This window comes from Vulpes vulpes, chromosome 2 (genome assembly GCF_048418805.1).
Source record: "Vulpes vulpes isolate BD-2025 chromosome 2, VulVul3, whole genome shotgun sequence".
NCBI lineage: Eukaryota > Metazoa > Chordata > Mammalia > Carnivora > Canidae > Vulpes > Vulpes vulpes.
The window spans coordinates 76,672,239-76,686,331 of NC_132781.1; the positions used below are offsets into that span (position 1 = coordinate 76,672,239).

The 14,093-nt window shown below is 38.2% G+C and overlaps 1 protein-coding gene across 31 annotated transcripts in view; it reads left to right on the forward strand.

The window, feature by feature from the left end:
* The window catches only part of CLOCK (clock circadian regulator), a 142,411-nt gene extending 128,550 nt beyond the window's left edge, over positions 1–13,861 (forward strand). For all 31 annotated transcript variants that reach the window (XM_072748956.1, XM_072748957.1, XM_072748955.1 and 28 more), the window contains 2 exons: positions 2,524–2,779; positions 6,043–13,861. In XM_072748956.1, coding sequence (XP_072605057.1) covers positions 2,524–2,779; positions 6,043–6,222 — 436 coding nt within the window. In that variant the 3' untranslated portion in view covers positions 6,223–13,861. The remainder of the gene's footprint in view (positions 1–2,523; positions 2,780–6,042) is intronic.
* The last annotated feature ends 232 nt before the right edge of the window (positions 13,862–14,093 follow it).

Sequence of the window (14,093 nt, forward strand, 5' to 3'; positions counted from 1 at the left end):
TACATTTCTGCTAACTGTAATACCATTATATACTTTACACAGTTTATCACTGCAGTTATGTCCTGGTCCATTCACAGTGGAGTCATAGCTCTGTAATGGCCAATGTTAGAAACTAACTTCATTGCACAGAAGGGGCAAATAGAAATAATATTGTTCCCTGAACAGGCATCATTTTTTGTTGTTGCTTTTTTATTAAAATAGAAGAAGGAAGGTGGGGAGGGAGCAAATATTAGTGAAGTCTAACACAATGGGTACTATGCTGCATTGATGAGTTTATAAATTGAGGGTACTTTTATTCATTGTTAGAACATCATTTAATTTTGAATTGTGTTTATAAGATACAACTTGCAGTATAAGTATCATCTGTAAGCCTAGAGAGGTTTTTAAAAATTCCTTATGAGGGAGACAGAACATGAGAGACTTCTAACTCTGGGAAACGAACTAGGGGTGGTAGCAAGGGAAGTGGGCGGGGGGCGGGGGGTGACTGGGTGACGGGCACTGAGGGGGGACACTTGATGGGATGAGCACTGGGTGTTATTCTTTATGTTGGCAAGTTGAACACCAATAAAAAATAAATTAAAAAAAATAAAAAATAAAAATCCCTTATGATAGCTCTAAGTTTATTCATGATTAGCAAAATGAACACATGCCACATACATGACTCCCAAGTACCTAGTAATTTTATAAAAAGGAAAAAGATGTTTTTTTTAACAAGTTTAAAACTTTTTTTCATTGTGGTAAAATATACATGAAGTTTACCATGTTAACATGTACAGTTCATTGGTATTGAGTACATTCATACATTTGTGACCATCATTACCATCAGTCTCCAGAACTTTTTTCTTCTTCCCAAACTGAGACGCTATATCCATTAAACAATAAGTCCCTAGTCCTCCTCCACCATTCTGCTTTCTAAACACATAAGTCTTTGAGTTTGACTACTCTAGGTACTCTAGATCAAATGGAATTGTACAATATGTGTGTCTTTTGTGACTGGCTTATTTCACTTGGCACAGTGTCTTCAAGGTTCATCCATGTTGTAGCATGTGCCTGAATTTTATTCCTTTTATTATTATTTTTTTTAAGAGATTGATTGATTGGGCAGCCCAGGTGGCTCAGTGGTTTAGTGCCGCCTTCAGCCCAGGGCATGATCCTTGGGTCCTGGGATCGGGTCCCATGTCAGGCTCCCCGCATGGAGCCTGCTTCTCCCTCTGCCTGTGTCTCTGCCTCTCTGTGTCTCTCATAAATGAATAAATAGCGTCTTTAAAAAAAAAGAGAGAGATTGATTTAGTGAGTGAGAATGGAGAGGGACAGGGGGAGGGAGAGAATCTTAAGCAGGCTCCACATTCAGAGCCCTGTGGGGGGCTTGATCTCAGGACCCTGAGATCATGACCTGAGCTGAAGTCAAGAATTGCCCACCTAACCTACTAAGCCACCCAGGGGTCCTAATTTTATTCCTTTTTAAGGCTAAATAATATTTCATTTTGTGACTGTACCATGTTTTGTTTATTTGTTCATCTGATGGTCAGTTGGGTTGCATCCATTGTTTTGCTATTGTGAATCATACTGCTATGAACATGAGTGTACAAATATCTGAGATCCTGCTTTCAGTTATTTTTGCGTATATATCTAGAAATGGAATTGCTGGATCGTGGTAATTCTGTATATAATTTTTTAAGGAACAGTCCTACCATTTTCCATAATAGCACTATTGTAATGTTCCACCAGCAGTGCATGTTCCAGTTTCTCCATATCTACACCAACACTAGTTACTTCCTGTTTGTTTTATAATAGCCATCTGATGGATGTGATATAGTATCTCGTTGTTGTTTTGATTTGCATTTCCCTAATGATAGGTGCTGTTGAACACCTTTTGATTTGCTTATTGACCATTTGTGTATCTTATTTAGAAAAACATCTATTGAAGACCCTTGCCCATTTTTTAATCACATTGTTGGTGAGTTATAGGTTGCTTTATATATTCTAGTTATTAACACCTTATTGGATATATGATTTGTAGATAATTTCTCCCACTCTCCCATTCTCAAAGGGTTTCTCTTTCCCTTTGATACACAAAAGTTTTTAATTTTGATGTCCAGTTTATCTATTTTTTTCTTTTGTTTGTGCTGTTAGCATCCTGTCCAAGAAATCACTGCCCAATCCAGTGTCATGAAACTTCACCCCTTTTTTCCTAAGAGTTTCATAGTTGTAGCTGTTAAGTTTAGTGCTTTAATCCATTCTGAGTGAATTTTTGATGTGGTGTAAGGTAAAGGTCCAACTTCATTCTTTTGCATGTGGACATCCAAAAAATTTATATTTTGTGATCATTTCATTTTGCTATATACATTTTTGTTTTACTGGTATTCCCAGAGGAATCCTTAAAAACAAATATGAAGCAAAATTGGAATCTACAGCTTTTAAAAACTAAACTGACAATATCATTGGATATATCTTAGTGTTCAGCCCCCTGCCTTTTATAACCTATGCCTTATACTTCTGACTCCCTTTCTTTCCTATTAACAGATTTTCTCAAGGTCAGCAGCTCGTGACCAAATTAGTAACTGCGCCTGTAGCTTGTGGGGCAGTGATGGTACCTAGCACAATGCTCATGGGTCAGGTCGTGACCGCCTACCCTACTTTTGCTACACAACAGCAGCAGTCACAGACACTGTCAGTCACACAACAGCAGCAGCAGCAGAGCTCCCAGGAACAGCAGCTCGCTTCAGTTCAGCAACCGTCTCAGGCTCAGCTGACCCAACCACCGCAGCAGTTTTTACAGGTAACTCTCCCCATGGGGAACTCTCCTGAACCCATTTACTTCTGTATAGTGGAATTAGACATTAAAAAAACAGTTTTGGAAGTCATCTGAAAATCCATAAAAGCTTATTGTACAAGTTAAATTTCTGGAAGGGGAGAAAGCTTGTCCCAATTAGCTGTTTTTTCTTCCCTTGTTTGGTCTTTGGAAGACTTTTAGCTCTGCTTGGACATACCCAATTGTCTGAACTACTAGATAGAATAAGTAGCTACTTGCTGTCCACATCAAAGCACTGTATATAGCACTCTGTCTAGCTAGAGTTTCTGGAATTCAGACTCTTTCCTCCTTTTAGTGGCCCATCACACACCACTTCTACATGGCAAAGGTATCAAAAGGGATTTTAGAAGAATTAGTTATAGGCATTATCTTAAATTACTATGTTGGATTAAATTTTATAATGATTTTGGTTATAAGTTAATGTCAGAGGAGAAATACTGTGGCAGGCTGTATATCATGATTGAGAGTGTGGGCTCTCAAGTCAGGCTGCCCTGAGGTTGAGTCACTGCTCTGCTACATACTGTGTGACCTTTGGCAGGTTACTTACTAAAATTCAGTTTCTTTATCTATAATATGGAGATGCTAATAGTTCATACCTCATGGGTAAACAATACATGTAAATCACTGAAGATAGTTACAAGGTACAAAACTAGCTGTCATTTATGAGCAGTGTTTTGATTAATGTAGTAAACACCCAGATTAAATATGTAGACACATATTTCATCACATATCCCATGTATCAGTAGACTAGATCTACTTATCTAAAGAAATGGAAGAGGGATCCCTGGGTGGCACAGCGGTTTGGTGCCTGCCTTTGGCCCAGGGCCAAAGTTAGAGCCTTAAGTCCTATATGTAGGAGTGTGGTATTAAAAAAAAAAAACAGGGGATCCCTGGGTGGCGCAGCGGTTTGGCGCCTGCCTTTGGCCCAGGGCGCGATCCTGGAGACCCGGGATCGAATCCCACATCAGGCTCCTGGTGCATGGAGCCTGCTTCTCCCTCGGCCTGTGTCTCTGCCTCTCTCTCTCTCTCTCTCTCTCTCTCTCTCTGTGACTATCATAAATAAATAAAAAAATTTTTAAAAAATTAAAAAAAAATAAAGAAATGGAAGAAAGTTACCTACGTTGTGATCCTCAGCTAGGAATTCAGCAGGATACATTTCTGGACCTTAGTACGCTCCCTGGAGTACACAGTAGCAGATTATGACATCTGAAACCCAGCTTTTTCCCTTCTGGCCTACGGAGAGCAATTTTGAATAAAGGCTAGCCCAGATATGTGCTGGAGATGATTCCATGCAGGCCAGCCACATACATACTATGGGAGTTTTAGAGTTACACAACATACGGTGTGATTAGAAGATTCAGTATTATACTGTATACGGGGGCATACATATGTCATTGATTTATCACCCTTCGTATTATGGTGCTAATAGAGTTCTTAACTTGGTGATAACAGAAAATTAAAACAGATTAGTTGCCTAAATATCTCTGAGTCGTACTGACAGTCCCTTAGACCTTAAGACTGTATTGCAGCTATTAATGACAAGGTTAGCTATTGTTACAAATGAATTAATGACAATAATTTATAACAAGTTATAAACTATTATCTAGAGGAAATAATACTCAGAATTGAGCAAAACCTTAAAGAAGTTGCTTAAGATCAAGTCTTCTAAATCTATCAGGGAGCAAAGGCCCTTAAAAGAACACTCTTTTCTCCCTCACTTCTGAAGAAAGAATTCCAAAGACATGGGACCCCCCTAAAGAAATAAGATGAGCAGCACCATTTAGAATACGCTTCTGTGTAGATAGTAAATACACAGTTTGTCTTCTTTGATCATGTAACCTCCGGCTCCAAAATATGCCTCTGTTGTAATCCTGTAAGGCTCACAAATATCCTGAGTTCTTTATGTTACAAAAACTTCTCCTAAATCACAGAAGTCCAGAATAAAAAAAGCTTTTCTAGGTCCTTGGCAAAGATAAAGGTTCAAGGATCTGTCCTTCTGTGTGTATGCTTATATGTGGGCGTGGGTGCACACATGTCATTTATATATATTTGCAAAAATCTCCCATCACAGTCCTATGTTTAGATTAGGAGCCCTGCATCAAGTCGTGTTGTCAGTGGGAAGGAAGGACATTCATTATAAAAATCCACTTTCTTTGGGCTAATTTTCTTTGTATCACCAGAAATAGTAATCAGATGAAACAGGTTCAAGTTGAGACTTGGCCCAGGGTTACACAGTTAATAAATGGCAGAGCACAATTCACATCCAGACCTTCTGATCTGAAGATCCTGTGTCCTTGTTTGGCTTGGTTTTTTTTTTTGTTGTTGTTTTTTGTTTTTTGTTTTTTTTTATTTTATTTTTTTATTTTTTTATTATTTTTTTAATTATTCATTTATTTATTTATGATAGTCACACAGAGAGAGAGAGAGACAGAGGCAGAGACACAGGCAGAGGGAGAAGCAGGCTCCATGCACCGGGAGCCCGATGTGGGATTCGATCCCGGGTCTCCAGGATCGCGCCCTGGGCCAAAGGCAGGCGCCAAACCGCTGCACCACCCAGGGATCCCGTTTTTTTTTTTTTAATACCACACTCCTACATATAGGACTTAAGGCTCTAACTTTGCCCTCATTTTTGTGGTACTTCTAAATAATAGTGATGTTAACATTTAATCTTCATATAAACCCAATGTGGAGGCACTGTGTTTATTTTGTAAATCAAGAAACTGAGCCCCAGAGAATAGTTTGAGCAAGTCCCCTGTCTAGGAAATGGGTTAGCCAGAGTTTGAACCCAGGGGCCAGTGCTCTCAGCTACTGAAGTGCTGCTCTGACCTCTGAACAAGCCTGTGCAGAAGGCATTGTCATCTGACTTCAGTATTTGTTTCATGTGTTCTTGGCTCTGCTTACATTTTAATCTGTGTTTAAAATTGTGGTCTTTAAGATCTATAAAGGGAAAAACTGTGGTTTGTCTCAAGACGTAGATTTATTTCTACAACAAAAGATCTCTAGCTCAGATTCCTTAAAAAATAAATTAAAAATTCTGTATTTTCAAAAAGAAGGGAAGCCTCATAAATCTTTTCCAAACTATTGTTTTTAAATAAGAGGTCAAAAAGGATGTAGGTTATGTGGAACTTAAGGATTCTGTCCCTATCTAGGGTAAAAAAAACTTGAGTAAATCTTAATGTAATCAGTGTGACTGGGGTAAAGCCATATTGTATAATGCGTTTGTCTTTTAGACTTCAAGGTTGCTCCACGGGAATCCTTCAACTCAGCTTATCCTCTCTGCTGCGTTTCCACTACAACAGAGCACTTTCCCTCAGTCGCATCACCAGCAGCACCAGTCTCAGCAACAGCAGCAGCTGAGCCGGCACAGGACTGACAGTGTGACCGATCCTTCCAAGGTTCCGCCACAGTAGCGCACACGCCTCCTCTCGGACCTCGGGGGAGGAAGGGCTTGTCCCATAACAGTTGCTCAGATGATCTGAGGCTAGAAGGAAAAGTTCCAGCAGTTTCACAAGATGCAGTATTGAATGTTGTAGTTTCTGGAATTCGTTAGCAGGGAAAATGCTGCCTAGTGCTACAGATGTATATTAAATACCAGCCAGCAGGAGATGACCATGGGGCCATAGCCAATTCTGACAGTGTTTTACTTGCCCAGTTATTTTTTTGATGGAAAGAGTATATTGCCAAATGTTAAGAAGCTCAGCTATGAAACATGACCTCCAGTCAATGAGAAAGGCACTAACAATGTTAGTAACTTTTAGTGGTTCTGTGCCTGTTTTCGAGTGTTACAGAGGACACACCACTGTCATGTCAGGGGTTGCTTACAATGATGCCATGAAGGCAGTCCAGTAGACCCAGTAGGCCCCCTCCCCCCTTTCCCCTTTCCTCTCCCTTTTCAGATAATGATTGGATAGTAATTTCAGAATGTTGTGTGGTTCAAATTCTCTATGTACAGATGCTGTAAAAAAATTATGTATGTGTCTGGATAAAAGGAGAGAAAGCAAAACATTTTGTAAGCTGCATGAAAGCATTATCTCCTCTTAGGTATATTTCCTTAGATTCTGACACCATGTGCAAACTAGTAGGTTCTCTGTTTCCCCTTATGTTTACAACACAATAGTGTTCTACTCACTTTTCCGGGGCACAAGGCTTTTTGTTCATACTTTGGCTGTGATGTCACAGTTTGTTCAGTGAGGTATGATGTGCTGCTGGGAATGGATATTTTTTTCTAGGTTAAATTATTGAAACAACAGGATTTCCAAGTTACTCAGAAATATCCCTCATTTCATTAATTTTCATTTATGTTTGAAAATAGGATTTGCACTGCTTTATTTTAGGTGGTTGGAAGTTTTGGTCACATATTTTGATATAGTTCATAGTTGGAAATAGTTGTGTAAACGGCTTTCAATAAGCCTGAAAGTCATTTCAAGAATGTTCCAGTTATAGGAGTAAAATTTGCACACAAAAGATTTTAGGCACTTTTTAACATTCTCACTGGTGGGAATTTTAACTTTTAGGATTTGTTGGGATCTTTTTATTATCCTTCACAATTTCAATGCTTCTTTTAGTCAGAAATGATTCAGGGTTATTTGAGGGAAAAAAAAACCCATAGTGCCTTGATTTTGATTCAGGTGATAATTCACCATCTTGAACTCATTGTCTAGTTTCAGTAGCAGTTTTGAAACCTTAGTACATTTTTAACAGCATGTGGGTGTCAGTGCCATTATGATTCTCCTAAGTTCCTATGAAGACTGCTTTGAGTCTCTTGGACTGGAGGTAGAAGTAACTTAGAAATAAAAAGTGACATCCTAACACTATCAGAGTCATTGATGTGATCACACAACTGTTTTTCCTAAATCAACATCTTCCTTCCAAGCTAAACAGACGGTTAAGAACTACCTGTAAATATTTTCTCAATATGATCTTGATAGTCCACAAAGAAAAAAGGAGTGGGAATTGGCTTTGCCTTCACCATAACACTAGAATATTGTAACTCACATGCTTTCTAAACATGCACTAAGATTTCATTTGGCAATATTAGATTCTAAAGGTAATAAATTCCAACATAAATTATATTTAAAAAGCATTTTATAGATTTTTATGGTACTAATAATTAAATTTACAACTATAGAGCAAAGGAAGATTCATGGAAATACCGTATTAGAATATCAAAGATTATTATTGAGGAAAGGGAGAATAGCAAGCTGTAATGAATCAAAATTGATCTTAAAAAGAGTATGTATAACAGAACTATGGTTGTTAAACAGAAAAAGGTTTTGAGCAATGAAAATAACCTACTACAGAATTGCTCTTAAGCTCAGTTCTTAAGACTTTCCTGTCCTCCACTTTGCTCTCCTCCCGAAGGGATGTACTTTGTCTTTCTATAGACAACTGTACCTGGCCACACTTAAATTAGGAAGTTAGAGTGAAAAAGAAAATAACCAAAGAAAGTTGGTACCTACACTTCTACAAAGGAAGTGTCACTAGATACCAATCAGTAATTAACATATCAAGAAGCTCCTCTTCTAGCTAAATGATCTGGATGAAGAGATTTCTGACTTTCTCATGAATGTCAAGAATAGTTGTCAGTGTGTGTTTGTGTGTGTAACTTGAGCATAGGTGCACATAGACAGAATTGACAACAGTAGAATATGGCAACAGTATTAATTTTCTCCCCTTTCAAATTGCCTTTCTCAACCTTATCATGCCATTCCATATATATATCTGAGTTGTGCCTCATTTGTTTATTGGCAATATCTAGTGGTATGGATCACAGAAGATCTGAAGAACTGTTATATTAAGATTTATCCTCTAAATACCATATTTACAAGGAAAGATGGTCAACTGTGAGTACTGTGTACTTAGGTTAACGAAGGCAAAGCGTAAGGCAAGCCACAAGGCCAATCTGTAGGTAGACTATTCACATTCTCAACAGTTCCTTCAAGTATCTTCCATCCTCATAAATATTTGGAGAGTTAGATAAAATGTTGTTTTATAGTTCCTGTTGTTCCTCACAGCTCATTTTCACCCTGCTTAGAATTGATTGCTGAATAGAGAGGAACAGCTGGCTGCTTTCCCTCTGCTTGTCCGTACGAAGTCGAAGAGCTAGTAAGCACCAGCTGCTTCCGTTCCTTTTGTGCTTTCCTCCCGCTTTCCTTGCACTTGGGCCCAGAGCTGTCCCTACCCCTCCCGCCCTCTGCCATCATTGAGACTTGAGTGTTCTGATGAAGACTCGGCCTTCGCCTGTTCTTCATGTCTGTAGCCAAAGTTGTTCCTTAAAATCCCAAATCTCTGTAATGAAGAAATACCAAATAGAGACACTTTGCAGCTACTCAAAAGTCCTTACCTTCCCTCTGCTTTACTCTCACGGAGATTCGTTTTTTCCTGAAAATAATTTTATTCTGAGTGGCACTTTTTAGGTAAGAAATTCTCTCGAAGCAATGGGAAAAGGTCTGCTGCTCTGCCATCACCCTGCTTGGGACGGCTGTGGCACTGCTGTCATGTTGTTCAGCAACTCGAGTGAGGACTGCGAGGATCAAGTGCTGCTAAGAGTGGTGTCAAACCTAGACACTCAAAAGTTACTCCGGTTTTGGGGTAGAATGTATTGGAGAAAAAGCAAATAGGAGGGATGGGGATTGCACAAGAGCAAATACCACCGTTCAGTCTCTGAACTGTGTCCTAAGCTGAGGGGGTGATTTGAGCCCCGTGCTCTGCATTGTCACTTAAATCTGGTTCAGGAATGTACTAGAAATAAAAGGATGCCAGTGACTGAATAGTTGTATGTTATAGAATCCTCAGTGCAGAATAGTGAAAATGCTGTTTTTGGTTTCAGAAGTGCTAGAGTCTTCTGGTCATTGCCTTAAAGCTGTTTGCTTGCAGTTAGTTCAGGGCACGGAGGGACGCAGCTCAGTGCAGGGCATCGTGCTAGAGGGAGAGGAGTCTGTTCAAGAAGCCTTAGGAAGGGGCCCCTTAAAATAGTACTTTCTCTGGCTCCACACAGGTGAAATTATTGTAAACTGGATATTACTCGATTTGTTTTCTGATGTTTCCACTACAGTGAGGTAAACCTTTTATTTAAAGTGGAATGCAAATAGCATTTTACTCTAGTATTGCTCATTTCTACCTTTTTTTCCTCTATTTCTTTGATGATTGAAAGTTTGTTGGTGAACATTTGTGTAAAACTCATTCAAGTCTATAACCTCTCCAATATCTGTGACCCTACTACTCTTAGTCCTTGGGAGTCAGTGTTGGAAGGTATAAACACTGGATATTACTATTGCTGAGTGAGTCTAGCCAGGAGTAAGTGGATTGGAATTTTCAAATAGTGGAAAAGAAACAGCACAAAGGCACTTGCCATTTTAATAGTGATTAGAAAAGAGACCCTTTTAAGTTTGTTTGGGTTGGGTGAGCATTCCTCTGAAAGGAGCTTCTGAAATAAATGCAAAGGAAAAGAGTCGACTATTTTTATAGCATATTTAATATATTTGTATATAACTATGAATATAGTAGGAACCCTCCACATGCCTCCCACTTTTCTAATTTACTCCCCCTTTTGCCATAGCACTAGCATAGCCTCATCCGCATGGGTAACGTGCCTATCGTCAGCCTACCAAAAGATAGTGCTGCTGCTTTCTGAGACAGGTGAGAGGACCCAACTCTCATGCCCGGGGATCCTTTCTGTAGGAATAGCACACACTCTTCAAACAACATACCACAGTCTGAAAGCATCATTTTGAAATGTAACAAGCACTTTATTGCAACTATTCATTTTGATAAAGTTTATTATCTTAGGCATTACCATTTCTAAAGGATCCCCAAATCATCACTTAGGTGAAATTTTAAAATGACACATTTCTGAGAAATGTTTAGATCCAGTGAACCGTAGCAGGTTTATGGGAGTGATTTCAAGGTAGCCAAATGAATTTTGACTTTGGTTTTGAATGTGGTGGAGTCAGGAGATAGTAGATGCCTAGTTCCATTTCGACACTATTGTAAACCTATCTTGCCTATTGTGTGGACACCAAAAGAGACCAATGAGCCTGTTTATTTTCAGAGGTCTAGGAAAATTGCAACAGTGTGAATAGATGTGTAGAACTAACCTAAAAGTGATTGGTAGTAATATTTTAGAATACGATACTTTCACGAATTATTCTGGGTGTTTTAAATGTGCTCTGAAATGTTGGCATGTCATTTCAGTGTTTCCATTTGAATTGCTCTTGTAATATTTTTGCACAAAAAGGACTGAGAAAAAGACTACTTCGGTTGAAGAAAAGTATAATTTGGTCTTATTTTTAAAATGTCCCCTGTGGAAACTGTGGGGATGAATTTCGTTGGTATAGTTATTAATTCAGGATATTTAAAACAGTATTGAACAGCTCACAAGAAATTAAGCCAACGTGGACATTTAAAAATTAAAACTTTCTTTCCGTGTGACTGTTTTTGCATATTTTTCCCCTTGTCGTAATTTAACACTACATTCCTTGTTTTTCGTAAATAAAATAATACTTTGCAGGTTCTGCTTTGAGTATTTAACAATATTTTGTAAGTTGCCTGGGTTTTCCTAGGGAAACAGTCTTTAGTGAAATAGGATATAGTTTATGAAGAGACTGTTTAAGTGGAATTCCATCACCACCACCAGCAAACACTGAGGTGCTGCATTAAGTGACAATCAAAATAGTGAGTATTTATGGAAGAATTTAGAAAGTGATTTTTAAAGATGCAATTGCTTTGAAAGCAGTTCTCTGGGTTTCTTGAATGAAAATGGCTAAATGTATTTATTTATATTTTAAAATATCTTCGTGTTGTTTTCTCATCAAAGTGATTTCACATTGTCATGTATTTAATTTGTGGTTTGTTTTGTTTGCTTTGTAATCTTTTAAAGAACTGACTCTTCTTATCTGGGGCTCAGTCTCTAGCCTTCATGAGGACTCTCCCTGGGCCAATCCAAAACTGTTTTACTTCGGGACGGCAGTGGAGGGACAAAGCCAGATGGTCCTTGCACTTCCTTCCTGTTCTCAATTAAATAATGAAAAAATAAAAGTAACTCCTTCCAAATCTGCTTTGTATAGCTCCAGCCTTTTTCTAGTTTCACTTGCTGCCTTTTCTATTTTATGGGTACTTTTTATATGATCGCTTCCCCAACGCAGCCAAAGGCCAGTATGATGGAACTGATGGCACACATCGCCTCTGTTTTGCCCATTTGGGAAAATGTTAGTAAGACGATCAGCATCTTCTAATGGCCATCACTATCATGTCCATACAAAAATCCATTTAAAGTCCTTAAATATAGTTGGAAAAATGTATGTGCACTGTACTCTATACAAAAAAATGTTTGCTGTCTTTATATAGCATACTGTTACATGCTCACTATACTGTTTGCTTGGTCCTTTAAGAACAAAAGTCCTCCGTACACAGCACTGTCCACTACAGTAGTGTCTGACCGTTTGAAGCCTAGAAATTTGAGGATACTTCTTTACCTAGTAGTGTTGGAACAGAATTCTCCACGCCAGGGCTCCCCGAGCAGCTCCTGAATCTCACAGGCCAGGTACAGGGCATACTGTCTAGCTGTTGGAACGAACCCCTTAGAGAATGGTAATTAAAGCACGTCAACCACAAGTTGGATTTAGTATTGTAAAAAATGTTTAACTCTGAGGGTTACATTGAAAATGTGATTTTTCAAATGTATGCTTTTTAAATTTTTGAGGAAACAAACTGTGACATCGCTTTAAAAATGACAAATGTTTTATGTGTGTTTTGAGTTGGTCTGTAACTGGTGCAAATTCACTGCTGGCAAGGGTTGTGCCAGTACTCGAGTTAAAATGGAAGGAAAACTCTATTATGCTTAGACTGATGTATTCTATGTAACTAGACAATCATCATGAAGCAAAAAAAGTTGGCCAGGAAATGTCCTTTGGTTTTTTTTTTTTTTTTTTCTTTTTTTCATGTCAGCCAGAACAGCTGTAATTCTCAGACCATTCTAGAATTATTTTGAGATCTATTTTAGTATGGCGTAAGTTGGGGAAGGGCCTCAGTATGGCACTTGCACATTCACTCTATGTAGAGATTGAAGCCCAAAGATGAGTCACATTCAGTGCTGTACTGAAACCAGTTAGTGCAAAAAAAAGTTTTATCTTTGTAAATTTTTAATTGTTAACATCAGTTAGTGGCTGTAAAAAACATACACCAAACTCTTTCTAATGTTCTGTGTGGTTCTTGGTGTGCAACTCTTGACATTTCTGTCCTTACTGCTTGGTTCTTGGTTTTAAATAAAAATTAGATGTAGCCCATTGTTCTTAACTTCCAGAAGAGTAGAGTTATAAGTGGCTAGCCGATCTTAAGAATACCTACACTTTTCCTAAAGCAAACATTTAACTGAAATCCAAATTGATTTACAAAAACGAGACTGACATTTCCTAGGTAGGTATTGTCTTCTGCCCAAATCCTAAATTGCACAGAAGCAAGAAGGGATAGCGAATGGTTTCAATGGTGCTACATTAGGTTTTCTGATGATTTTCATGAGCTGTGTTTAGAAATACAATATTATATAAAATGTGGATCATTTTGTTACCAACTTAATATTGATTGCCATTTCAATTTGGTGTTACAATTGGTTGCACTTGTTTTTCAGAGCTGTCCTTTGAGAAGAGGTAAAATGTTTTTATTAGCCTACCTCCACTCAGGCCTCTTGGTGTATGATCATTTCTCCAGGTTATGATGTGCATAGTTTTTTAAAACCACATGTACTATTATTATAATGCTTTCCCATAGACTTTTGTAATGTATTCAGAACCTAAAATCCTAGCAAAAGAGCCAAGCAGTAGCATTGGTTGTTTTTTTGTTGTTTGTTTTGTTTTCTTTTGGTAAATGTAAAAATAATTAGATCCAGACTTTGTTTCCTTATTCAATTTTAAAAATAAAAAATACCTCAGTGCTATGTTTTTCAGTATCACCTGCATTTCTCAAAAAATAACACCTGCTTTATGTGGCACATAACTTGTAAGAATCACGTTATTTTGGATTTTAAAGGAAGACTATTAAATATTTTAAAATCAATACCAATGACATTTTCTTTTCTTTTATTCAGCAGTAGAGTATAACAGTATTAGCCATTTGTACCTTGTAGCTTCAAGTCTGAGCTACCAAATTCTTTGAGTAGTTCTGTCCTGTTACAAGATTGTGGTGCCTCAGAAAGCTACGCTGTTATTCAAGTATCTAGCTGGTTCTCCCGCCGGACCACTGCTACTAGGCCCAGGCTGGGATGGTCCCAGCTACTTTCTAACAAGAA